The sequence below is a fragment of the Salvelinus fontinalis genome, chromosome 14 (genome assembly GCF_029448725.1).
Source record: "Salvelinus fontinalis isolate EN_2023a chromosome 14, ASM2944872v1, whole genome shotgun sequence".
NCBI lineage: Eukaryota > Metazoa > Chordata > Actinopteri > Salmoniformes > Salmonidae > Salvelinus > Salvelinus fontinalis.
The window spans coordinates 34,749,868-34,773,357 of record NC_074678.1 but is presented as its reverse complement, the minus strand read 5'-3'; the positions used below and the strand labels follow the sequence as shown (position 1 = coordinate 34,773,357).

Here is a 23,490-nt window from a genome sequence, read left to right as displayed (position 1 = left end):
AACCCCACACATGAATGGTCTCAGGATGCTTTACTGTTGGCATGACACAGGACTGATGGTAGCGCTCACCTTGTCTTCTCCGGACAAGCTTTTTTTCCGGATGCCGCAAACAATCGGAAAGGGGATTCATCAGAGAAAATGACTTTAACCTAGTCCTCAGCAGTCCAATCTCTGTACCTTTTGCAGAATATCAGTCTGTCCCTGATGTTTTTCCTGGAGAGAAGTTGCTTCTTTGCTGCCCTTCTTGAAACCAGGCCATCCTCCAAAAGTCTTCGCCTAACTGTGCGTGCAGATGCACTCACACCTGCCTGCTGCCATTCCTGAGCAAGCTCTACTAGTGGTGCCCCGGTCCCGCAGCTGAATCAACTTTAGGAGACGGTCCTGGCGTTTGCTGGACTTTCTTGGCCGCCGTGAAGCCTTCTTCACAACAATTGAACCGCTCTCCTTGAAGTTCTTGATGATCCGATAAATGGTTGAGTTAGGTGCAATCTTACTGGCAATATCCTTGCATGTGAAGCCCTTTTGGTGCAAAGCAATGATGACGGCACGTGTTTCCATGCAGGTAACCATGTTTGACAGAGGAAGAACAATGATTACAAGCACCACCTTCCTTTTGAAGCTTCCAGTCTTTTATTTGAACTCAATCAGCATGACAGAGTGATCTCCAACCTTGTCCTAGTCAACACTCACACCTGTGTTAACTAGAGATTCACTGACATGATGTCAGCTGGTCCTTTTGTGGCAGGGCTGAAATGTAGTGGAAATGTAGTGGAAATGTTTGGGGGGGGGGGGGATTTAGTTCATTTGCATGGCAAAGAGGGACTTTGCAATTAATTGCAATTCATCTGATCACTCTTCATAACATCCTGGAGTATATGCAAATTGCCATCATACAAACTGAGGCAGCACTTTGTGAAAATTCATATTTGTGTCATTCTCAAAACTTTTGGCCACGACTGTATATCAGTAAAGCACACACTCACCTCCACCATTTTGTAGAGGAAGGAGTAGACCAGGGCTGCATTGGCATTCTTCTTGGTCATTGCCACCACTGAAGAATAACTTAAGAATATACTAAAACTGTTGAACAGAAAAGTAACTGGGCCACTGCTGTGTTAAAATATTTTTCACATGGAACTTTTACAACCACAACTGAGATGGTTGACTCATAAGATTAGTTGTTCCCAGCATTTCCCTCTAGTTCAGAATAACATGAGATGTACAGATAAAGGACATGCAGTGAGGGTGTGAACTGTGAATTGTGTGATGTGCCAGAAGCAGAGACAGTCGTCCTGAGCATGGTAAGAGAGACAGAAGCTTGGTAACCAAGACGGCCTGACTGAGCAGTAACAGGAATTCCTGTTTGGACAGGATACGGTAGAGGTTTCTGTGTTTGATCCACAGGAAGTGGGCGGAGCCGTGTGTCACCAGGGGCGAGGAGTCTGCATCCTCCTCCATCCTCATCATAATGGGCATGAAGTGGTCGACCTCATTCATGTCCATGTTTCCCATGTAGTTACGACTGATCAACACCTACAGGGAAAACATATAACAGGGTGAAGATTTGTAAATAGGGTAAAGCGTTGCACACCAATATAGTTATGGCATATCAACACCTGAAACCACACGACACAGAGGGCATTGTAACACATTAATGAAATTCATTTTCATTTTCAATTCAATTCATCTTTTTCTAGATAGGATAGTTCACTCGGCACTGTCGGCAGCAATTCTCACTGTTATCCAGGGAGTCCATAGAGGCAGTTATGCAACGGAAGAAATTCCAAAAGATCAAACATGGAGCATATGCCCTTCCCCTTGTTGTGAAGGCTCAGCAGTAAGCTGTGGAAGATGTACAGTAAATGAAAGGAGCAACAGCCTCTGCCGGGAGGCCTCTGTTTACAAACATAAAATAACTGACAACTAATCTGGGATCACAATGTCCAATGACAGCATTGTGCAAAATAAATATATCTCTCTCACACACCACAAGATACACTGGAGTGGCCTGAGGGAACACTCACTCACACACACCCTTTCATTTCAACACCAATAACAAGATGAGTCAGCATTGTGAGTCGCTGGGCTGGACCCCTCACACTCTGATAGATCAAAGCATATGTTTGAAGGATCTCACACACTGAAGCAGACCTGGGATAACTAGTTTTAGCTATGCTTTTCTGGAGAAACAAAGGATGTGACCAGAACTATTTGAATACAGATCCCAAGAAACTACTTATTTCTAAAACCATTTCAATACAGACCTGAGAAAGCAACTACATGTTTAAACTACTTGAATAAAGACCTGAGAATGTAACTAAACTCAGCAAAAAAAGAAACGCCCCTTTTTCAGGACCCTGTCTTTCAAAGAAAAATAATTTGTAAAAAATCCACAGATCTTCATTGTAAAGGGTTTAAACACTGTTTCCCATGCTTGTTCAATGAACCATAAACAATTAATGAACATGCACCTGTGGAACGGTCGTTAAGACACTAACAGCTTACAGACGGTAGGCAATTAAGGTCACAGTTACGAAAACTTACGACACTAAAGAGGCCTTTCTACTGACTCTGAAAAACACCAAAAGAAAGATGCCCGGGGTCCCTGCTCATCTGTGTGAACGTGCTTTAGGCATGCTGCAAGGATGCATGAGGACTATAGATGTGGCCAGGGCAATACATTGCAATGTCCGTACTGTAAGACGCCTAAGACAGCACTACAGGGAGACAGGACGGACAGCTGATCATCCTCACAGTGGCAGACCACGTGTAACAACACCTGCACAGGATCGGTACATCCGAACATCACACCTGCGGGACAGGTATAGGATGGCAACAACAACTGCCCAAGTTATACCAGGAACGTACAATCCCTCCATCAGTGCTCCGACTGTCCGCAATAGGCTGAAAGAGGCTGGACTGAGGGCTTGTAGGCCTGTCGTAAGGCAGGTCCTCACCAGACATCACCGGCAACAACGTCCCCTTTGGGCACAAACCCACCAAAGCTGGAACAGACAGGACTGGCAAAAAGTGCTCTTCACTGACGAGTCACGGTTTTGTCTCACCAGGGGTGATGGTCGGATTCACGTTTATCGTCGAGGGAATGAGCGTTACACCGAGGCCTGTACTCTGGAACGGGATCGATTTGGAGGTGGAGGGTCCGTCATGGTCTGGGGCGGTATGTCACAGCATCACCGGACTGAGCTTGTTGTCATTGCAGGCAATCTCAACGCTGTGCGTTACAGGGAAGACATCCTCCTCCCTCATGTGGTACCCTTCCTGCAGGCTCATCCTGACATGACCCTCCAGCATGACAATGCCACCAGCCATACTGCTCGTTCTGTGCGTGATTTCCTGCAAGACAGGAATGTCAGTGTTCTGCCATGGCCAGCGAAGAGCCCAGATCTCAATCCCATTGAGCACGTCTGGGACCTGTTGGATCAGAGGGTGAGTGCTAGGGCCATTCCCCCCAGAAATGTCCTGGAACTTGCAGGTGCCTTGGTGGAAGAGTGGGGTAACATCTCACAGCAAGAACTGGCAAATCTGGTGCAGTCCATGAGGAGGAGATACACTGCAGTACTTAACGCAGCTTGTGGCCAAACCAGATACTGACTGTTACTCTTGATTTTGACCCACCCTTTGTTCAGGGACACGTTATTCCGTTTCTGTTAGTCACATGTCTGTGGAACTTGTTCAGTTTATGTCTCAGTTGTTGAATCTTGTTATGTTCATACAAATATTTACATGTGTTAAGTTTGCTGAAAATAAGCGCAGTTGACAGTGAGAGGACGTTTCTTTTTTTTCTGAGTTTACATGTTTAAACTATTTGAATACAGATCTGAGAAAGCAACGATTTGAAACAAATATGTGAATACAGATGTTAAGAAGTGACTACTTTTCTGAAACTATTGGATTGGTTGCCTTCAATTTTTAGCAGGGCTGTTTCTGGAACTGCATGTTGAAGATAGAAACAGAATAAATAGAGTACACACAATCTACTATACTATTCCAATCTATCTGACAGTCATATTTGATCTACACAATACATTTCTATCTGAACATTTTGCTCCAGGTGTACATAATCAATTCAAACCAATTATATTTTGTACAGAAACTAATTATATTTCGTACAGATAATTATAAACAAGTTGTGACGCTCAACTACTGTATGAATCTTTCAACATGCCACTGGAAAGGTAGAAAAAGCTGCAATTGATTTTATGATACCTGAAAATACTGCAGCGTAATACAAATCCATTTGCAAATAGCAAGTTGGATGCTTAGCAAAAACAACTTCAAACCTCTTTGTCGATCTGAGGGTAAGTGTTCTTGTTTCAAACATACACTATACCATCTTTAAAGGGATAGTTTGTATTCTGAACAAACCATTATTTTCCATCTACCTTGGCTGTAGTTGATTTCAAGAAGGCAGTTTTGGGATATTTAGTTTCCTTTCGACACTTATTAGCAGTATTCTGTTACTGTTTTGAAGCTGCATAAATGATCTACTCTAATGTTGAGGTGATTACAAAACCTCATTACATTCTAGGCTATATTAAGATTCATATCTAAGAGCCCTCCAAACCATGTGCTTATGATCATATATTTCAACTAACTCAACAGGTGTAGTTTTTGATTCTTCAAATATTTGGCAGCCATCAAATACATATTTTGGGGTTTTCAAATAGCTTGCATATTTCCAAATACCTTGTCAAATATTATGTTTTTCTGTATTTGAATATCAAAGAAAATAGTTGCCTTTTTAGTTGACTTCCTTGAGTATTTGAAAAGTTGATATTTTCATATAAAATACAATGTTCTTTCCAGGTCTGCACTGAAGATGACCCTCTGTCACACAGGAAACTCCTCACACAGTGAAAGGATATGGACAGGCTCTTCCTCTTTCTTTAGCTACAAAAGGATGGTGGAATCCCAGACAGACCAACAGACAGTTCAAAGCTTGTTGCATTTAAAGAGGAGTCTTGACGCACATGCAGGAAACACCAAAGCTACCTGACTGTTAAGAATGTAGAGGTCAGTGTTCAACTAATACCATTTTGAGAATTAAAAATAACATGTTTGGCTACTGATTAAAATGTACAGTAAACTGCCATGACGGTTCAAGGAAATGATAAAGTACAAATATTGTTAAAATCCATTGTCACTATCCCTTCATCAACACCTCCCCCTCTGTGTTAATCAAACCCATTGTCACTATCCCTTCATCAACACCTTCCCCTCTGTGTTAATCAAACCCATTGGCACTATCCCTTCATCAACACCTTCCCCTCTGTGTTAATCAAACCCATTGTCACTATCCCTTCATCAACACCTCCCCCTCTGTGTTAATCAAACCCATTGTCACTATCCCTTCATCAACACCTCCCCCTCTGTGTTAATCAAACCCATTGTCACTATCCCTTCATCAACACCTCCCCCTCTGTGTTAATCAAACCCATTGTCACTATCCCTTCATCAACACCTCCCCCTCTGTGTTAATCAAACCCATTGTCACTATCCCTTCATCAACACCTCCCCCTCTGTGTTAATCAAAAGCATGTATCAGAACATGCCATGGCAAGTTCATCATTCCATGTTTAAATCCACAGACACTTTGTGCAGTCATCGTGAGCTAGCAGACCTCACTCCAGCCACCTTTTTTTCTTTTTTTCATTAAACCACTTTAAATTAGGAATTATTTGATAATTTCCTCGTATTTGATTTACTGTAACTAAGTACTGATGTTCTACCTTTGACCTGTTTAACTGCCAGTATCAAATGTCTGCCAGTGTTGACTTATGTGGTTAAAGTTTGACGCCACACTAATGTAGCTATGATTCTGTAGCCTCTGATGTGGTCTTCTCGGGCTGGTGTTTACAGATCATTCTCCCTGTTGCAACTTGTAATTAAACCAGATTGACTATATCTGTGACCTCTCTTTTATTCCCCTTAAAATCCCCTTTGCACAGTTTCTCTGAAACATGACATTTGTGTTATGCTAGCCTAGACTCCAGCCATTAAAGGACATTGGTCTGGTGGCGTGAGACTATTCTGCTAACTTTAAATGTGAACCTACAGACACACAGCAACTCTCAGAGTTAGGCAGTGCCTCCTGCTACAGTGAAACAGATCTGAGAGACTGCTGCAGTGATGCTGTTACCGTTTGAGATTGAACGAGAGACATGTCTGGAAAGCTGAAATCAAGCTTGGTTCACCTTCAGTCCCATTGTTGGCTGACAAACGGTAAAACACACTGACTGGCTGTAATGAGGGCCCTTAGGCCTGCTTCACACACACATCCCCTTAACTATAGGACAATTCTGCCAGGGGAAGATTGTTTGGTAACAGGATACTGGTCATTGTTAATGAGGCATTGTTTACAATCGATATGAACTACTGTCTGTATGATCTTCAGAGGCTGACGACACATCTCAATTAAGATAAACAGACTAGCGATCGCTTAGGGGCAGTCTCAAAGGGCACTCTTCCTATGTGACTCACTACTTTTGACCAGAGTCTACATTAGGAATAGGGTGCCGTTTGGGAAAACCAGCTCAGTCATTTGGAGGTAAACAACCATGGAGTATCTATCAAGCTACCAGAGGGTCTCCAAAAAACTTGCCTTTTACCTCTGAGAAGGACAGGGTTTGACAATCAAGCACACATGGCAACTCAATATTTAATCCTGAGAGATCTACAGTATCTATACATCGTGTAGTTTCACACATATTGAGACAGAAAATGTGCACTTTAAAAGTAGTGTACACTCATCCAGAATTGCAGGTGCAGGGTATACAAAGTAAAGAATAGACACTGCACCCCGATGAATGCTCCCGCTGTTTAAATTTGCGAGCTGGGGAGATTTCATCAGGGTGCTGGTGGCCATTCTTTAACTTTCCAGTGAAGTCAGAGTACTAAACAAAGCAGCCATTTATCAGCATAACAATATATTTCAAAGACAGAGATTGTGAAACATTTACTTGAACAGTACAGCATAAAGCTACATTCATAACATCTCACTACTACAAACAAGTGTGTTGATACACTGCCTGTATACAGCCACTCTAGTCTCCAAGAGACAGACAACCAGTGTGTTGATACACTGCCTGTATACAGCCACTCTAGTCTCCAAGAGACAGACAACCAGTGTGTTGATACACTGCCTGTATACAGCCACCCTAGTCTCCAAGAGACAGACAACCAATGAAACAGCTACATTGGAAGCATGTCTGTTTGCCCTCCAGCCAGGGAGCAGCTGGAGCTTCCAGTACAGTCCAGCCTGGGTCAGAGGTATTGGATTGCTCCCAGGGCAAAGAGAGAAAGGCTTTAATCAGCACTATCAGGGATGCAGGCAGGGGCCTATGAGATGGTAATCTTTCCCCCTGTGGCCTATGAGATGGTCATCTTTCCCCCTGGGGGCTATGAGATGGTAATCTTTACCCCTGACACCTTCAGGCACTGGTGGGGCCTTTTGTCCTTTCTCCAAAATATTATTAACATGACCATCCAAATAAGGAAAGTCAGGTTTGGTGTGATAAGACTATACTCTGAGGTCCGTTCAGTTCGCCTGAACGTTTGCTACGCTATGGAATGGTTTGTACTGAATGACATGTTTCTCCAAAACATTCTTGTAAGTTTGAACAGACATTGAGGTATGTTTTCTCCTGTTTGGTGGGTGTGGCGCGGTGTGGCTTTAAGCAATGAGTGACTTATTTAAAGGACAGTGGCCATGCTGACAGCGTCCAACAACCCAACCGTTTACGTTCAGTTGAACGTTCCAGAACATAAAAACGTACTGAACGCAGCCCTGCTGTCTGAGCTGGCTTGAGGTACTCCAGACTTTATTAATGGTTTGTTTCTATGCAAACAACTCTCCATGAATAAGCCAATGAATGTAGGCTATTATTGCATGTTAATGATATATATGTTAGTAAATTACACAGTTAGCAACTTTGTAAACATACTTTAAACATAAGTTTAATTAAACATAAGTTTAATAAGAAATATGAGCACAGAACAAGAGAAAACGTTGCCTGACCAGTCTGGCAGGTAAAGCCTAATATTGAATAGGCATGGTGCACTTTGGTGTTGCAGAACAAGTTTGACCAGGAATGTTTCTATTCACAACACCGGCACTACATTCATTAGGTCTTCCAAACGAAACGAGGAGGTTCCCTACCGGAATTTGTCCAACTGAAACGTTTTGCAACAGATTCGGGGTAATGAATACACCTCAGCGATGTCTTCACTACGAACCAAACATATCCAAACGGAACTAAACGGGGGGGGACCTACCTACATTTGTCCAATAGAAACTCAAATTTTCGGACTACTGACTGCACTGCTGCTACACCGTAACCTCCCAGACAACAGTCCATCGTCTGCTGTGAATGGTTGTTTGTGAATGCGCTATAATTTGACACTAAATTATTTCCAATTTTAGAAGAGGCACATATAAACCATCTGGGGTTCAGAGATCGCTGCAGTAGATTGCTATTTCTCTGACAACAAACGTGAAATATATAATGGATCCGATCATAAAGTGGAATGCCAATGTGGCCAGGGAGCAGCTGGGGCTTCCAGTACAGTCCAGCCTGGGTCAGAGGTATTGGATTGCTGTGCCTACTGTGCAATGCCTACTGTGGTATGAGGGCAGGTTTCCCAGGTGTATTCGACAAAAGCAAGGTCGCGAAAAAAAAAATCTGAAGATCAACAATATTTGTATGGGTTTGAAATGGGGTGAATTTTGGTCACGGAACAAAAATATAAAAGTGTCAAGTGTTGGTTGCATGTTTCATGAGCTGAAATAAAATATCCCAGAAATTGTCCACACACACAAAACGCTTATTTCTCTGAAAGTTTGTGCACACATTTGTTTACATCCCTGTTAGTGAGCATTTATCCTTCTCCATGATAATCCAGCCACCTGACAGTTATGGCATATCAAGAGGCTTACTAAGCACGGTCATTACATAAGTGCACCTTGTGCTGGGGACAATAAAAGGCAACTCTAAAATGTGCAGTTTTGTCACAACACAATGCCACAGTTGTACAATTGGCATGCTGACTGCATGAATATTCACCAGACCTGTTGCCAGAGAATTGAATGTTAATTTCTCTACCATGACGTTGTTTTAGAGAATTTGGCAGTATGTCCAACCGGCCTCACAACTGCAGACCATGTGTTTCCACACCAGCCCAGGACCTCCACATCTCTCTTCTTCACCTGCGAGATCGTCTGAGACCAGCCACCCGGAAAGCTGATGAAACTGGGTTTCCACAACCAAAGAATTTCTGCACAAATTGTCAGAAACCTTCTCTGGAAAGCTTGTCTGCATGCTCATCGTCCTCACTAGGTTCTTGACCTGACTGCATTTCGGCGTCGTAACCGACTTCTGTGGGTAAATACTCACCTTCGATGGCCACTGGCACACTGTAGAAGTGTGCTTTTCATGGATTAATCACAGTTTCAACTGTACCAGGCAGACGGCAGCTAGTGTTTATGGCGTCGTGTGGGTGAGCGGTTTGCTGTTTGTCAATGTTGTGAACAGAGAGTCCCATGCTGTCGGTGGGGTTATGGTATGGGAAGGCATAAGCTACGGACAACGGACACAATTGCATTTTATCGATGGCAATTTGAATGCACAGAGAAACCGTGATGAAATCCTGAGGCCCATTGTCGTGCCATTCATTCGCCGCCATCACTTCATGTTTCAGTACAGCCCCATGTCGCAAGGATCTGTACACAATTCCTGGAAGCTGAAAATGAAATGTCCCAGTTCTTCCATGGCCTACATTCTCACCAGACATGTCACCCATTGAGCATGTGTGGGATGCTCTGGATCGACGTGTACGACGACGTGTACGACATCGTGTTCCAGTTCACTCCAATATCCAGCAACTTCGCACAGCCATTGAAGAGAAGTGGGACAACATTCCACAGGCCGTAATCAACTGCCTGATCAACTCTATGTGAAGGAGATGTGTCACGCTGCATGAGGCAAATGGTGGTCACACCAGATACGGACTGGTTTTCTGATCCACACCCTTACTTTTTTTTAAAAGGCATCTGTGACCAACAGATGCATATCTATATTCCCAGTCATGTGAAATCCATAGATTAGGCTCTAATGAATTTATTTAAATTGACTGATTTCATTATATGAACTGTAACTCAGTAAAATATTTTAAATTGTTGTACGTTGTGTTTATATTTTTGTTTAGTATATAAGCTCCACTCCACATTTAATTCTAAATTTCTACTGCTTGCTAAATATTTTGTTTCAACAAAAAATGTATTTGCAGGATAAGGATTGGCCTGACTTTCAAGAATGCCTAAATTGCTATGCCTCGATTTCCTGGTTGGTTGGCAAGTTTCTCCATCCAATTATTTCAGATCTAAAAGAGTGCAACTTTCACCATGGTCAATTATTGTATTCTATCCATTCGGGCTTTCGCGGGCTACCTGAGACATTAAACGGATAGGGAGGGCAAACAGGCTGTCGCCCATGTATTAATGCGCAATTTGCCTAAATGGGTAATCAAAACACATCAATCACTAAAAAAAATTGTCGATTTCTTTTTTTAGGTGTGACGTCATTACGTCCAGCTGTTTTCATCGTCACAAGATAGTTCAATAGAAACACCTTAGCAGACAATTGTAGAATCTATTTTCTATGCGAACTTTCTTAAATGTCTACAAAAAAAATGACTGGACAAGCTATTGGAAACATAGCTAGTGACGAATTCTGAGAAACAAATACATTTAGTTGTAAATATTAAAAGATAAACAAGTATGTAATTTTACTATAGCCTTCCCTACCGCGCTTTCATTTTCTTATGTGCGCTTTTACGCATGGATTTCTGCGCTACACTGGCAGATGCAGGCGCTGTTGATCGATGTCTAGCCTCGTCGCGAACTAGTCTTCCTTAAAACCGCAACAGCAACGCAAGACTAATCGATGTCAAACTATAAACTTATCCGCCAGTGCCACGTAGACTGTCAAGTCTCAGCTTACCTTTCCTTTAAGGTCCAGGATGAATATAGCAGACGCCGACATCCTGATAAACTAATAGCACAAAAAATATAAATGTTTTGACGTTGAATATCCCTTACAACATTTCATTCAGTGCATCGACCATCGCGCGCTGTTGTCTAATGAACGCCACTGCTCTTTCCGGGTAGTATTTCGTCGTCAGACCTGTCAAGCAGCTTTCAACGCAACAGAGCATGCAAAACCAATCCTACATCAATTATTAGGTCTACATATGGTATCGATTCTCTTCTATTCTGCTTAAGTTATGCATAGGCCACTATCAGGCGTGTTTGTCTATTGTATTATATAAAGCATTGCTATACATTATCATAGATCGACGCATATGCCTAACTGTTTCAAGATAATTGTATGTATTTTTCTACAGAAAGAAAAACAGGTACGCTATTGAAATTGAAAACGTTTTATTTTATCTACAAATGTAACAAAATGGAGTGCAGGCACACCCAAACAACATCAAATTCATTGGTAAAACTGAGTTGGAACTTAGAAAAATCTAACTCAAAAACAAATTGATTGATTGATTATTTGACCCACTTTAAATAATCATTTTCTAACAAAGTCCGTACAAACAGCCAGCCCAATTTTGAAATCCATTGAAAGACACAGGCAAAGGTGCACTATTGCGGAGCTAAATTGAGTTATTGCTTATGTCAGTTTTGTATTAATCTGTCTCTGTGACTGTTTTTTCCCTCCAAAGATGATGGAAATAGACATGCTTATGTTTAATATCTGCATTGGCCCCAATCAGTGTCCAAATAGGCTAGTGACCTCTCTCTCACTCTCTTCCCTCTCTCATTCTCTCCTCTCTCTTTCCACCTTCCCCCTTTCTTCCTAGCCAATGGTAAAGTCCATCCCATCCTCTTCCTCCTCTTCCTCCACTTCAAGTGCCCTCTTAGCCCTCTCCCTCTCGCTGGCTTGTATGTAGTTATCCTCTATGAAGCCATCATCATCTTCCTCATCCTCTATGTCCATCTCTCCCTGGGGGACAGGAGCAGGGTGGGGGCTCTGTGCCTGTCCCCCATGGTTGTACATAGAGAAGCCCACCTCCAGACTGTTGGGGTCACACTGGCTGGCTGTGTCCTGCTCGGTCAGGCGGGTGTGGCGATAGCTGGCTAGGTAGCGGCGGACCAGCTGGCATTTGGCCAGGCTGGCGATGAGGAGGGAGAGGGAGATGGCCGTCACAAGGACTGCCACCATATATTGCCAACTGTGGGAGGGGCGGCTCTGACCAGGCGACTCTGTGCCTGTTAGGCGAGAGGGGAATAGGTTTTACTGTTCAAATCACTATTATGAATTATATCACAGCTATAACCGCCAAGACCGCTTGAGTAAGCATCAAAGCTGCTATGACAGCTGATAATTATATGATGACTTAACTACATATAAATTAGATGATATGAGGCAGAAGTAAATTGTTATGAGATCCTTACCATTAGCTGTAGTCATTGTGTTAGTTGGAGTTGTGGTGGGATGTTCACGGTCATTTGTCAACAGTTTTCTATGAGATGGTCTTCTGATTCCTGTCGACAAATCATCAGAGCCACGCTCAAGCTCTTGGTTCCCATGGAGATCCAGGATGGATATAGTTACTATATCTCGAGTGGAGACAGACAGGGGGACTTGCAGTCTGTTGTGCCCCAAAAACAGCTTCCCTAAACTGGGTAAACCCTGCAGAGCTCCAGCCTCTATGGAAGTCAATTGGCAGCCACTGAGGTCTAGTGTATGCAGGGAGGGGAGGCTGCAGAGGTTGTCTTTCCCCAGCAGAGGGAGGTAGTTGCCTGAGAGATTGAGGGTAACCAGCTTATCCAACCTCTGTAGTTGTCTGAGGTGTTGAGGGTTAGTTAAGTTGAGGTGGTTCTGGGAGAGGTCCAGTGTGGTTGCATTGTCCCATATCTCTGTTGGAATATGAGCCAGTTTCCTCCAACTGCAGTTAAATGATGCCTTGGGGAAGAGATGGACAAGATTGGTCAAGCCAACCCTTCCCATATTGTGGTTGCCATTTAGCAAGAATCAAGAGGTGTAAAATGAACTTTATGATTTTTGGAAGTTTCTCCCTAAAGCCATTATATGGGTGAATAAAAAAATGTGGTGTTAATGAATTAATTAGGAGTCTTTGCAACTGTCTGGTGCTGATAAATAAATATTCCATGTAACTTTAAAAAGAAAGATAAAGAAAACCATCTCATATATAACAAATAAAGTTGTGAACAACAAATCAATTCGCTCAAAGAGAGCCTTAATCTTGACATAATTCTTATGTTGATATCCTGTAACGAATCAGACTTCACTCCCAGAGGTAACATTATCTTATTATCAACAACAGGAAAAATGTCTCAAACAGGAAATTCCCCATAGTGTTTTCCTCACGTGACTGCTTGGAACTGAACAACGGCAAGAAAAAGAGGAGAAGAAAACGGGGAGAAGAAGAAAGCTGTGTGTCTTTCTTACCGTGCCAGTATTGACAGTACACTGACCAACAGTGCGACTCTGAAGCATGCTCCCGCTAACTGTTCCCCAGAAACACAAAACCACACACAGGCCGTGGCCCCAGGACCCCATGGTTCCCCCGCTTCCTGTAGGAATCACAGATGGACAGACAAAGACTAAGTATTAATCAGACTGACAAATGAATCACAACTAGAACTGCATTGAAATATGATAACCAGATAACCAGAACTCAATTGAGAAATAATAACCAGAACTGCATTGATAAATAATAACCAGATAACCAGAACTCAATTGAAAAATAATAACCAGATAACCAGAACTCAATTGAAAAATAATAACCAGAACTGAATTGAAAAATAATAACCAGAACTGCATTGAGAAATAGAAACCAGAACTGCATTGATAAATAATAACCAGATAACCAGAACTGAATTGAGAAATAATAACCAGATAACCAGAACTGCATTGATAAATAATAACCAAATAACCAGAACTGCATTGATAAATAATAACCAGATAACCAGAACTGAATTGAGAAATAATAACCAGATAACCAGAACTCAATTGAAAAATAATAACCAGAACTGAATTGAGAAATAATAACCATAACTGCATTGAGAAATAATAACCAGAACTGCATTGATAAATAATAACCAGATAACCAGAACTTAATTGAGACAAGTGTTTTAATTGATACTTTATCCTCTGGGAATTCTTTCTACATCTTGTTTTATATGTTTATAACCCCAAATAAATTCAAATGTATTCACTATGCCCTGACTCATAGGGCCTGTGACCTTACTGACATAGGCCCCCAACAAGGTATAGTTATGTGACCTGCCCAGGAAAATGACTGGCCCTAAAACACACCAGAATCGTGTTGAAAACATAAACAGTTTTTTGACATAACTAAAACCAGTGACCTCTTATGCTCTTCTTTAAGCAAATTTGCTAAATTTACATTTGTTTGCATGCAGTGTTGACTCATTATGTTATATACAGATCCGCGGACTCATTGCACATTCTGAAGATTGTCTATTGGCATGTTCTCACAAAGACAAGAGTACCAGTTTAGTGTTCCTACATGTATTGTACATTTTCTATGCAGGTGTGTGTACAAACTTTCTATACAATAAAAAGTTGATTTAAAGCATTTAGTTAAAGACTGAAGAGCTCTTTCACACACTTTAACAATATATTTTGTTCTGCAGATTGCTCTTATGTTGTTCTTCTCACATCTGTGACTGTGTATCTTTCTTCTCTCTTTGTTTTTTAATCTGATCCCGGCCTGTTTGTAGAGTCCTCTTGGCACCAAAGAGATTTTTCACAGAGGGGGCCTACTGGCTGGTCGCTCTGCCATTAGGCTTCTTCTCCTCTCCTCCTTCTGCTATTAAGCTCAGCATGGTTGGCTGTAAAGACCCGAGTGGGGATCTCTTAATCTCTTCCTGTCCTCGCACAGTAAAGGCACAACGACACCACGCCTGGGAGCTATGGGAAGCCCAGGAGCCCACAAGAGGCTATGTGTGTAGTAGCCCACTGGACACAGACGTCAGTTCAAAGTCTTGTTTTAATTTACATTAGGTTGAGTTGTCAACAAACGTGAATTCAACATAAAATCAACAAAACATTTCACAATGTCATTGGATTTAGGTTAAAAATACGAAATTCTCTTATGTTGATTACTTTTTCAAATCCAATCAGTTTTCCATGTTGATTCAACGTCATCACATTGAATGTTTTGGTTGAAATTACGTAGAAACAATGTTGATTAAACCAGTTTTTGCCCTGTGTGTGTGTGTGTGTGTGTGCATGCATCTGCATGAGTGTGTGTACTTTATGTTTAAGGGTACGCTTTGAAAGGGGCTCCTTGACCAGCCCGCCACACACTCCCGTCCTTGCAGCCCAATGCCACATCTTTCTGTTCTGTAATGGGTTGCCCGGGTCCTGTCCCTTTTCTCCCTCTCCTTCCCCACTCCTTGTTCTCCTCTCTGGATACGGAAGTGACACACAAAGCAGTCCTTCGTCTGACCTCCTGGTGACACTTTGTGGTGCCAGTGAGGTGAGGAAGCCTTCTTCCCCCTCCTCAGTCCTCATCCATGGTTCAAGATAGATATCTTTGTCATTGGTTTCAGCGAATATTTTGCGCGGGAGCTAAGTGATGCCATTGTTTGTCAAGAATAAAGGATATGGTTTGATCATACAGGGATTTGAAAACAGCTGGCAGAGAGGGAGGTTAATTGAGGGAGATGTTTTAGACACATGCAATGGGTACCTGCTACTCGGGATAGGGTGGTATACACAAAAATGTTTTTTCTAAGTTGGTCTTTACTTTTAAACCCTCTTGAGTCGATGTCCGTGCCCCCGTGGATATCTAATTATCATAATAATAAAAAACATAAATATGTGCCAGTTTAAGCTAGAGATATCTGTTTTGTTGCATTTGATGCGTCTCAATAACATTCTATACGATTCTGTGCTTCCAACTTTGTGGCAACAGTTTGGGGAAGGTCCTTTCCTGTTTCAGCATGACAATGCCCCCGTGCACAAAGTGAGGTCCATACAGAATTGGTTTGTCGAGATCGGTGTGGAAGAACTTGACTGGCCTGCACAGAGCTCTGACCTCAACCCCATCAAACACCTTTGGAATGAATTGGAACACCGACTGCGAGCCAGGCCTAATTGCCCAACATCAGCGCACAACCTCACTAATGCTCTTGTGGCTGAATGGAAGCAAGTCCCCGCAGCAATGTCCCAACATCTAGTGAAAAGCTGTTATAGCAGCAACAGGGGAACCAACTCCATATTAATACCCATGATTTTGGAATGAAATGTTCGACGAGCAGGTGTCCACATACTTTGGGCCATGTAGTGTATATGTGGAGACTGTTTCATGACAAAAATAAGGGGTTAAAATGCATGTACAAATTTAAATAAAACGTTTCTGAGAGACATAGGACAGATACTTCAGAACAAACTTCCTTTAGATTCTTTGGGGCACTATCTGTTTTTCCATGTGGTGAATGTGTTATTCAATTTGTTAATAATTCCAGGCTAATACCAGGAAGGTCAAATTAACATTTTCATCACATAATGTTTTAATACTGTATTATTTTTTTATACTTCAAGTGGTCTTAAAATTCAAAATCAAATAGCTAATGATCCTTGGTATGACCTTCTTAAAACAATTCCATATAGCTTACTAGAACCCTCCCCCGGCTTAGACAGGGCTTAGACTGTTGTGGGTTAATGAGTTTCACATCTGCAACTCTGTTAATCCCACTGCAAGTCATAAACAAAGCAACTGGCAATAGGCACAATCCTTTCTAACATTTGTTTAAAAGCCTACACAGTGTCAGCAATAGAGCAAAGCAACTTCTAGAAACAAATACACCAGAAACTAATATCTTTAGCTTTAGAGGTTAGTGGGATCAAAGAGTAATGCATTTGACAGACCTTTAGCTTCCTGCGTCTCCTTGTTAATGTAACTAGACCTCACCACATCATCCTCCCCGAATGAACAATGTTTTACATTATTATCAAGACGTTGGCTGTCAAAGGTTTAGCCTTACCTGATGAAAACAGCGAACGGCGGGTATCAACATGTGGGCACGACTGCCTGGCTGAGCAACATGCATCTATATATCCATTTCTCGCTCATTCATCCACTTTCATGGTATTATATCTCGTAATAGTCGTCAAAACATAATTACTGATATACTGTAGTTGAGATTGATCAAAAGGTTGTTTGCATTTGGTTATTATACTAGTATGTCATAGAAATATACCAACATACTGTATTACCGTAACCACAGTACTAAATGATCAATAAGAGAATCGGGAGGTCATATGATCTCAATGTTGACAAATAGAAACAGCCCAAAAGGTTAACATTTAGAGAAAATCCGCTCATTAGAAGTGTCCTACCTGGTCAGCCTGGTCCGTATGTACCTGAAACCCAGGTAACAATATGTCCTCTTCCTTATAGCTCACATTAATGCAGCATTGTCACTGTAAGTTTGTATTTCGCCTTTGCTATAAAATGGAGGCATGTTGTGCAAAGGTTGAAAGGGGTGCGTTCACCTCAGTCGTGTTCTGAAGGACTTAGGTTAATGAGTAACTTTGTAACTACATAGGTGAGCTCGCCTCTCCCTCCTACTTTCCCTTGCCTTTATCCAATGGTACTACACGAGACCTGATCAGAGTCGATAGTCAATTCAATAACAACGTGGTGCTATAAAATGACATGCTTTGTCCTCCCTTATGTTAGAATGTTTATACACAATAGTAGTCAGTATCACACAGAACACTGTTCCTGTTATCTGGATTCACAGCTGAGAACCCATGTTATTTACACATCAATACACATTCACATTTACACATCACATAAGCTTACTTTTACACGGACATAGTCTATCCACAGTCAGGATATGATATAGCACAGATGCTACTGCATATTTAATAAAGCGCACCCCACAGACACATTTTGCTTTGTTCTTATAAAACCACCCTATCTCTCAAAACGTCTGGATCTGAGAGAGGGAAACAGACAAGATACATGTGAAGCGTTTCTTGTTTACTTAAGATGTTTGGGCCTTGAGGGAGAGAGAGCGGCCTTCTGCAACCCTGGAAGGAAAAGAGGGGGATCCAGAAAACAATAGGGCCACATCCTGTCCTGCTCCCTGCGCCGAACCTGCAGTATGCACTCCAGGCCTCCAATCCTCTTGTGCTTCTAGCACGTTCCTAAGAGGCCTCGGCTCGTTAGGGGAGGCAGATGGCAGGACAGCAGGGTCATATTCATTAGGCGCCAAACGGAGGGACTACCTGAACTGGTCTAATAATAAATACTTGCTTTTGACTTCTATTGCAAAACAATTTGCTACTGTGTGCCCTAATGAACATGACCCTGCAAACTGGCCACTCAGCAGTAAAGGAGTCGTGGGGTTTCCCACCCGTACCTCCAGGGACTCCTGCTGTTTGTCCCAGTGGTATGGTAGTTGAGGTCAGTGGTCAAGCTCCCTCTGTAAGACAGCTGTGATGGCCTCGCTGCCTCTGTAAAGCAGGGGAAATAACAACACGTGTAAACAGTACAGTATATTACAATGGAGAGGGGGACAGGGAGAGGCTAGGACACAAACAATCCAGCAGACAGTCTGGGCTGGGTTTTTTATTGGCACTTAGAATGTCATTAAGAGACTTCTGTTTGTCACTGTTCAGCCTGGTCTCATAGACTAGATGTAACATAGTAAAAGTAAATCCGGGACACTGAAATTAGTTTGATATGTTACTGTTGGTATGGTTACAAGCCAAAAACAAAAGGAGGATGGTATGCCACGGTGGATTGGTGGGTGTGTAATGCAAACGTCCAGCAACCCAAAGGTTGCGTGTTTGAATCTCATCACAGACAACTTCAGCATTTTTACTAATTAGCAACTTTGCCTAAACTTTTTAGCTACTCTGCACCTACTAGCATGTTAGCTAACCCTTCCTCTAACATTATCCCCTAGCCTAGCTAACGTTAGCCACCTAGCTAACGTTAGCGTTAGCTGCCTAGCTAACGTTAACGTTAGCCACAGCAAATTTGACTTTGTAACATATCATACAAAATGGAGGGAGACTGATTTAAATTTACCATGCTACGTCCAGATTGCGCTGTCTGGATATTACATTGGCTCCCACATATTACACAATAGGTGAAGACACATAATCTTCTTTATTTTTTTTATTTTAGGTGCCTAAGGTCATAACTGCTAGTTTTGTTACATTTCAATTGCTTGAATTCATTATCCAAAAGCCAGTCTGGAGTTTGGAAAGACAAATTTAGAACTTTGACCTTTGTATTCAATTGCAAGAACATTCACTTTCTTTTTGAGGTGGAAACTGTGGGCTCTGTGAGGAAAGTGATTTGTCCAAGTGATGTGTTAATAAATTATTTATATCACTTCAGTGTTTGACTTGGGTTCTTCACCCAGTGTGTGAACTAGCAGGCTATAACAATAGTCTGATGCAGAGTAGAAACCCACTGGGAAGCATTGTGGGACACAACAGTACCCACACATAGGATTGAGTGGACTCACGCTTCGTAGGACTGGGTGGCCCTCAGATATAAAAGAGCTTTAATCCCCCTTCTGCGTAGTTACACAATAGGAAAAGAGATCTGTATCTGCATCCCTATAGTAAACCCCACAGCAGTTGTTCATGTACTGTAAATATACAAGGTGAAGGGTATACTTTAGGGGTGTGCCCTTGAACCGTTGGGAATTGAACCTGAGCCACCTCATACATCCTGATGATACACATCTAGGTAGCTTGTCAAACAGTGAAACACAAGGCACATCAGGACATCAAACAGGCTTCTGCAGGAAACTGCCCATTAGATTAGATACCAGAGCAAGGACTGTCTGTGCATCAGCACGCGTCACTATTAATACAACACACTCTCCTCAGATCGCTGGCTTGGTTGGAAGCACTCCATGATGGGTCGGTGGCGACCGTCCACAGCTCCAGCTGTTTTCCCCCAATGGCTGATCAGAACTATAGTCCCTGCTCCAGCTGTTTCCCCCCACTGGCTGATGGGAACTATAGTCCCTGCTCCAGCTGTTTCCCCCCACTGGCTGATGGGAACTATAGTCCCTGCTCCAGTTGTTTTCCCCCACTGGCTGATGAGAACTACATAGTCCCTGCTCCAGCTGCTTTCCCCCACTGGCTGATGGGAACTATAGTCCCTGCTCCCTGGGCCGTGGGCAGAGGGCTGAGCAAATACCCCGAAGCCAGACAGGAGACACATAGGCTTTCCTGTCTATGCCTTTGCTCCAGGCTGCCTCTGCCTGACAAGGCTGCACGCTGGGTGATTCCTGCCCCACGCTCCAGCCACTTCCTGAACACATATCAGCTCCAGCAGCACCACTTCCTGTGCTCAAGCTGACGAACAGAGCTCATGGTTTTGTCTCTCTCACTCTCATTCTTTAGCTCTTTGTCACTCTCACTTGCTTGCTGCTCATTTCATCTCCCTCGTGGGAACATCAGACATGCTTTTCTCTCCCGTTTTAATCTTCTCAGTCTTTGTTTTGTGTCCTTGGAATACATCTGTGTTTTCTTGATAAAAGAATCATGCTCTGTCTTTGTCTTCTTCTCTGGTTTGTGTATATACTGTACCTCCTCCTAAATGTATATACCGTACCTCCTCCTATATTTATATACAGTACCTTCTCCTGTATTTATATACCGTACCTCCTCCTATATTTATATAAAATGATGTGGATATATTGAAGAAACATCTCAAGACATCAGTCAGGAAGTTAAAATTTGTTCGCAAATGGGTCTTCCAAATGGACAATGACCCCAAGCATACTTCCAAAGTTGTGGAAAATGGCTTAAGGACAACAAAGTCAAGGTATTGGAGTGATCGTCACAAAGCCCTGACCTCATCCTATAGAAAATTTGTAGGCAGAACGGAAAAAGCGTGTGCGAGCAAGGAGGCCTACAAACCTGACTCAGTTACACCAGCTCTGTCAGGAGGAATGGGCCAAAATTCACCCAACTTATTGTGGGAAGCTTGTGGAAGGCTACCTGAAACGTTTGACCCAAGTTAAACAATTTAAAGGCAATGCTACCAAATTCTATTTAAGTGTATGTAAACTTCTGACCCACTAGGAATGTGATGAAAGATATAAAAGCTGAAATAAATCATTCTCTCTACTATTATTCTGACATTTCATATTCTTAAAATAACGTGGTGATCCTAACTGACCTAAGACCTGGAATTTTTCCATATCCATAGATTAGGGCCTAATTAATTAATAAAAATTCAATGATTTCCTTCTATGAACTGTAACTCAGTAAAATCTTTGAAATTGTTGAATGATGTGTTTCTATTTGCACCTCAACTTTCATAGTTTGATCTGTTGATTTTCCATAAGGTCAACAGGGGAGTTCTGGGTGGTGTGTGTGTGTGTGTGTGTGTGTGTGTGTGTGTGTGTGTGTGTGTGTGTGTGTGTGTGTGTGTGTGTGTGTGTGTGTGTGTGTGTGTGTGTGTGTGTGTGTGTGTGTGTGTGTGTGTGTGTGTGTGTGTGTGTGTGTGTGTGTGCCTGCATGTTTTTGAAAGTTTGTGCGTGTTCCTGAAAGTACATGCTTTTGAGCGTGTATCAGCCTCCTGAGGTTGAAGAGGCGCTGTTGTGCCTTGTTCACCACACTATCTGTGTGGGTGGACCATTTCAGTTTGTCAGTGATGTGTACGCCGAGGAACTTTCCACCTTCTCCACTGCTGTCCCGTCGATGTGGATAGGGGGGTGCTCCCTCTGCTGTTTCCTGAACTCCTCGATAATCTCCTTTGTTTTGTTGACGTTTGAGTGAGAGGTTATTTTCCTGACATTTTTTTGTATATGCAGACATGAGTGTATGGTCTGTGTAGATTCAGGTATGTACAGCAGGAACGACCGACCTCTGTGCCCTGCTCCACAGGGAAGCCCCTGTTTGGTGCTCTTTTGCCCTGGAACTATGGGTCAACCCTGTTCGAGAGCTGGTGCAAGACCAATGGCTACCCATCTTCCCCTGCGCCATCCTCCCCCCTTCCTCATCCTCACTCTCATCCAATCATCTCCCCTGCCCTACCCTCAAACCATTCTCCCCCTCTGCTTCACCCTCAACATGGGCAGCAGCTGGGGGCTGCCACAGGCTTTATGAGGACCATGTTGTCTTTCCAGATCAGGACAGACAAAGGGAATGAGGGTACGGCTGGAAACATGGCACTCAGTTCCAAGCACATGGACCAATAATGTCGGGCCAATTTCCACTCAACTGACACACATGGAGAGGGTGTAGAATGGTTTATTATGGAGAGAAGCCAGTATGAATCCATTGTACTGTGTCAGTCCTTTTAGAGATCACTGAACTGAAGATATACACTTTCATGTTGATTGATTGTATCAATTATTACTAATGTGTGGGTGGCAATGGGTTGTGGAGTAAATGTACTGCCAATTACTTAATTGGAAACATTTGAAACAAGTTAAATAAGCTGTCTAGTAAGTCAAGCGGAAGAAAAACACGAATACATCTTGTGTTTCTACAGCAGGGAAAGACTGGGTGTCACGTTCCTGACCTATTTATGTTAGTTGTTATGTGTGTTAGTTGGTCAGGACGTGAGGTTGGGTGGGCATTCTATGTTTTCTGTTTCTGTGTTGGTTTTGGGTTGCCTGGTATGGCTCTTAATTAGAGGCAGGTGTTTGGCGTTCCTCTAATTAAGAGTCATATTTAGGTAGGCGTTGTCACAGTGTTCGTTGTGGGTGATTGTCTCCTGTGTCAGTATGTATGTTCGTGCCACACTGGACTGTAGCGTTTGTTTGTTTCGTTTCGTTTCGATGTCGTCTGTTTCCTGTACGTAAGTTTATGTTTAGTTATGTAAGTTTATGTTCAGGTTTCGTCAACGTCGTTTTCTTGTTTTGTAGTTTTGAAAGTGTTTTGTTTCGTTTCGTGTTGCCATCGTGTTTATAATAAAGATGGCTTATTTCCCAAATGCTGCGTTTTGGTCTGAAGATCCTTCTCTCCTCACCTCATCCGAGGATGAGGAGAGCACCAGACGTTACAGAATCACCCACCACGCTAAGACCAAGCGGCAAGGGAAAATTAAACGGAGTAAGGGACAGGAGAGAAAGGAGCAATGGACATGGGACGATGTTTTGGACGGAAAGGGTTGCTACACTTGGGAGGAGATCCTGGCTGGGAGGGATCGCCTCCCATGGGAACAGGTGGAGGCACTGAGGAGAGCAGAGGCTACCGGGGAGAGGAACCGGAGCTATGAGGGAACGCGTCTGGCACGGAAGCCAAAAAAGCCCGTAAGTAATTCCCAAAAATTTCTTGGGGGGGGGGGCTAGGAGGTAGTGGGCCAAGGGCAGGTAGGAGACCTGCGCCCACTTCCCAGGCTTACCGTGGAGAGCGGGAGTACGGGCAGGCGCCGTGTTACGCAGTAGAGCGCACGGTGTCTCCTGTA

General features: G+C 42.8%; 2 protein-coding genes across 3 annotated transcripts in view; both read right to left on the bottom strand.

Annotated features, from left to right (window-relative positions):
* LOC129810729 (AP-1 complex subunit mu-2-like) overlaps positions 1-11,241 on the bottom strand; it is a 36,176-nt gene extending 24,935 nt beyond the window's left edge. The window contains exons 1-3 of the mRNA XM_055861527.1: positions 11,019-11,241; positions 1,377-1,533; positions 984-1,051 (exon numbers count right to left, since the gene is read on the bottom strand). Coding sequence (XP_055717502.1) covers positions 984-1,051; positions 1,377-1,533; positions 11,019-11,060 — 267 coding nt within the window. The 5' untranslated portion in view covers positions 11,061-11,241. The remainder of the gene's footprint in view (positions 1-983; positions 1,052-1,376; positions 1,534-11,018) is intronic.
* A 200-nt stretch (positions 11,242-11,441) lies between these two features.
* Positions 11,442-17,572, bottom strand: c14h1orf210 (chromosome 14 C1orf210 homolog). Of its 2 annotated transcripts, none has more exons than XM_055861525.1 (4): positions 17,430-17,572; positions 13,506-13,630; positions 12,488-12,998; positions 11,442-12,301 (listed from the first exon to the last, which is right to left on the bottom strand). In XM_055861525.1, exons 2-4 carry the CDS (start codon positions 13,614-13,616, stop codon positions 11,889-11,891), a joined length of 1,035 nt encoding a protein of 344 aa, XP_055717500.1. In that variant the 5' UTR covers positions 13,617-13,630; positions 17,430-17,572; the 3' UTR covers positions 11,442-11,888. The 2 variants fall into 2 exon arrangements, with proteins under 2 accessions (XP_055717500.1, XP_055717501.1); XM_055861526.1 differs by lacking the exon at positions 17,430-17,572 and adding an exon at positions 17,075-17,359.
* Positions 17,573-23,490: the final 5,918 nt, after the last annotated feature.

Coding starts and splice junctions, on each gene's coding strand:
- c14h1orf210 (XM_055861525.1), bottom strand. CDS start 13,616: ATGGGGTCCTGGGGCCACGGCCTGTGTGTGGTTTTGTGTTTCTGGGGA. Junction 12,999..13,505: donor GTACTGTCAATACTGGCACG/GTAAGAAAGACA, acceptor CTCTTCCCCAAG/GCATCATTTAACTGCAGTTG. Junction 12,302..12,487: donor CACAATGACTACAGCTAATG/GTAAGGATCTCA, acceptor CTCGCCTAACAG/GCACAGAGTCGCCTGGTCAG.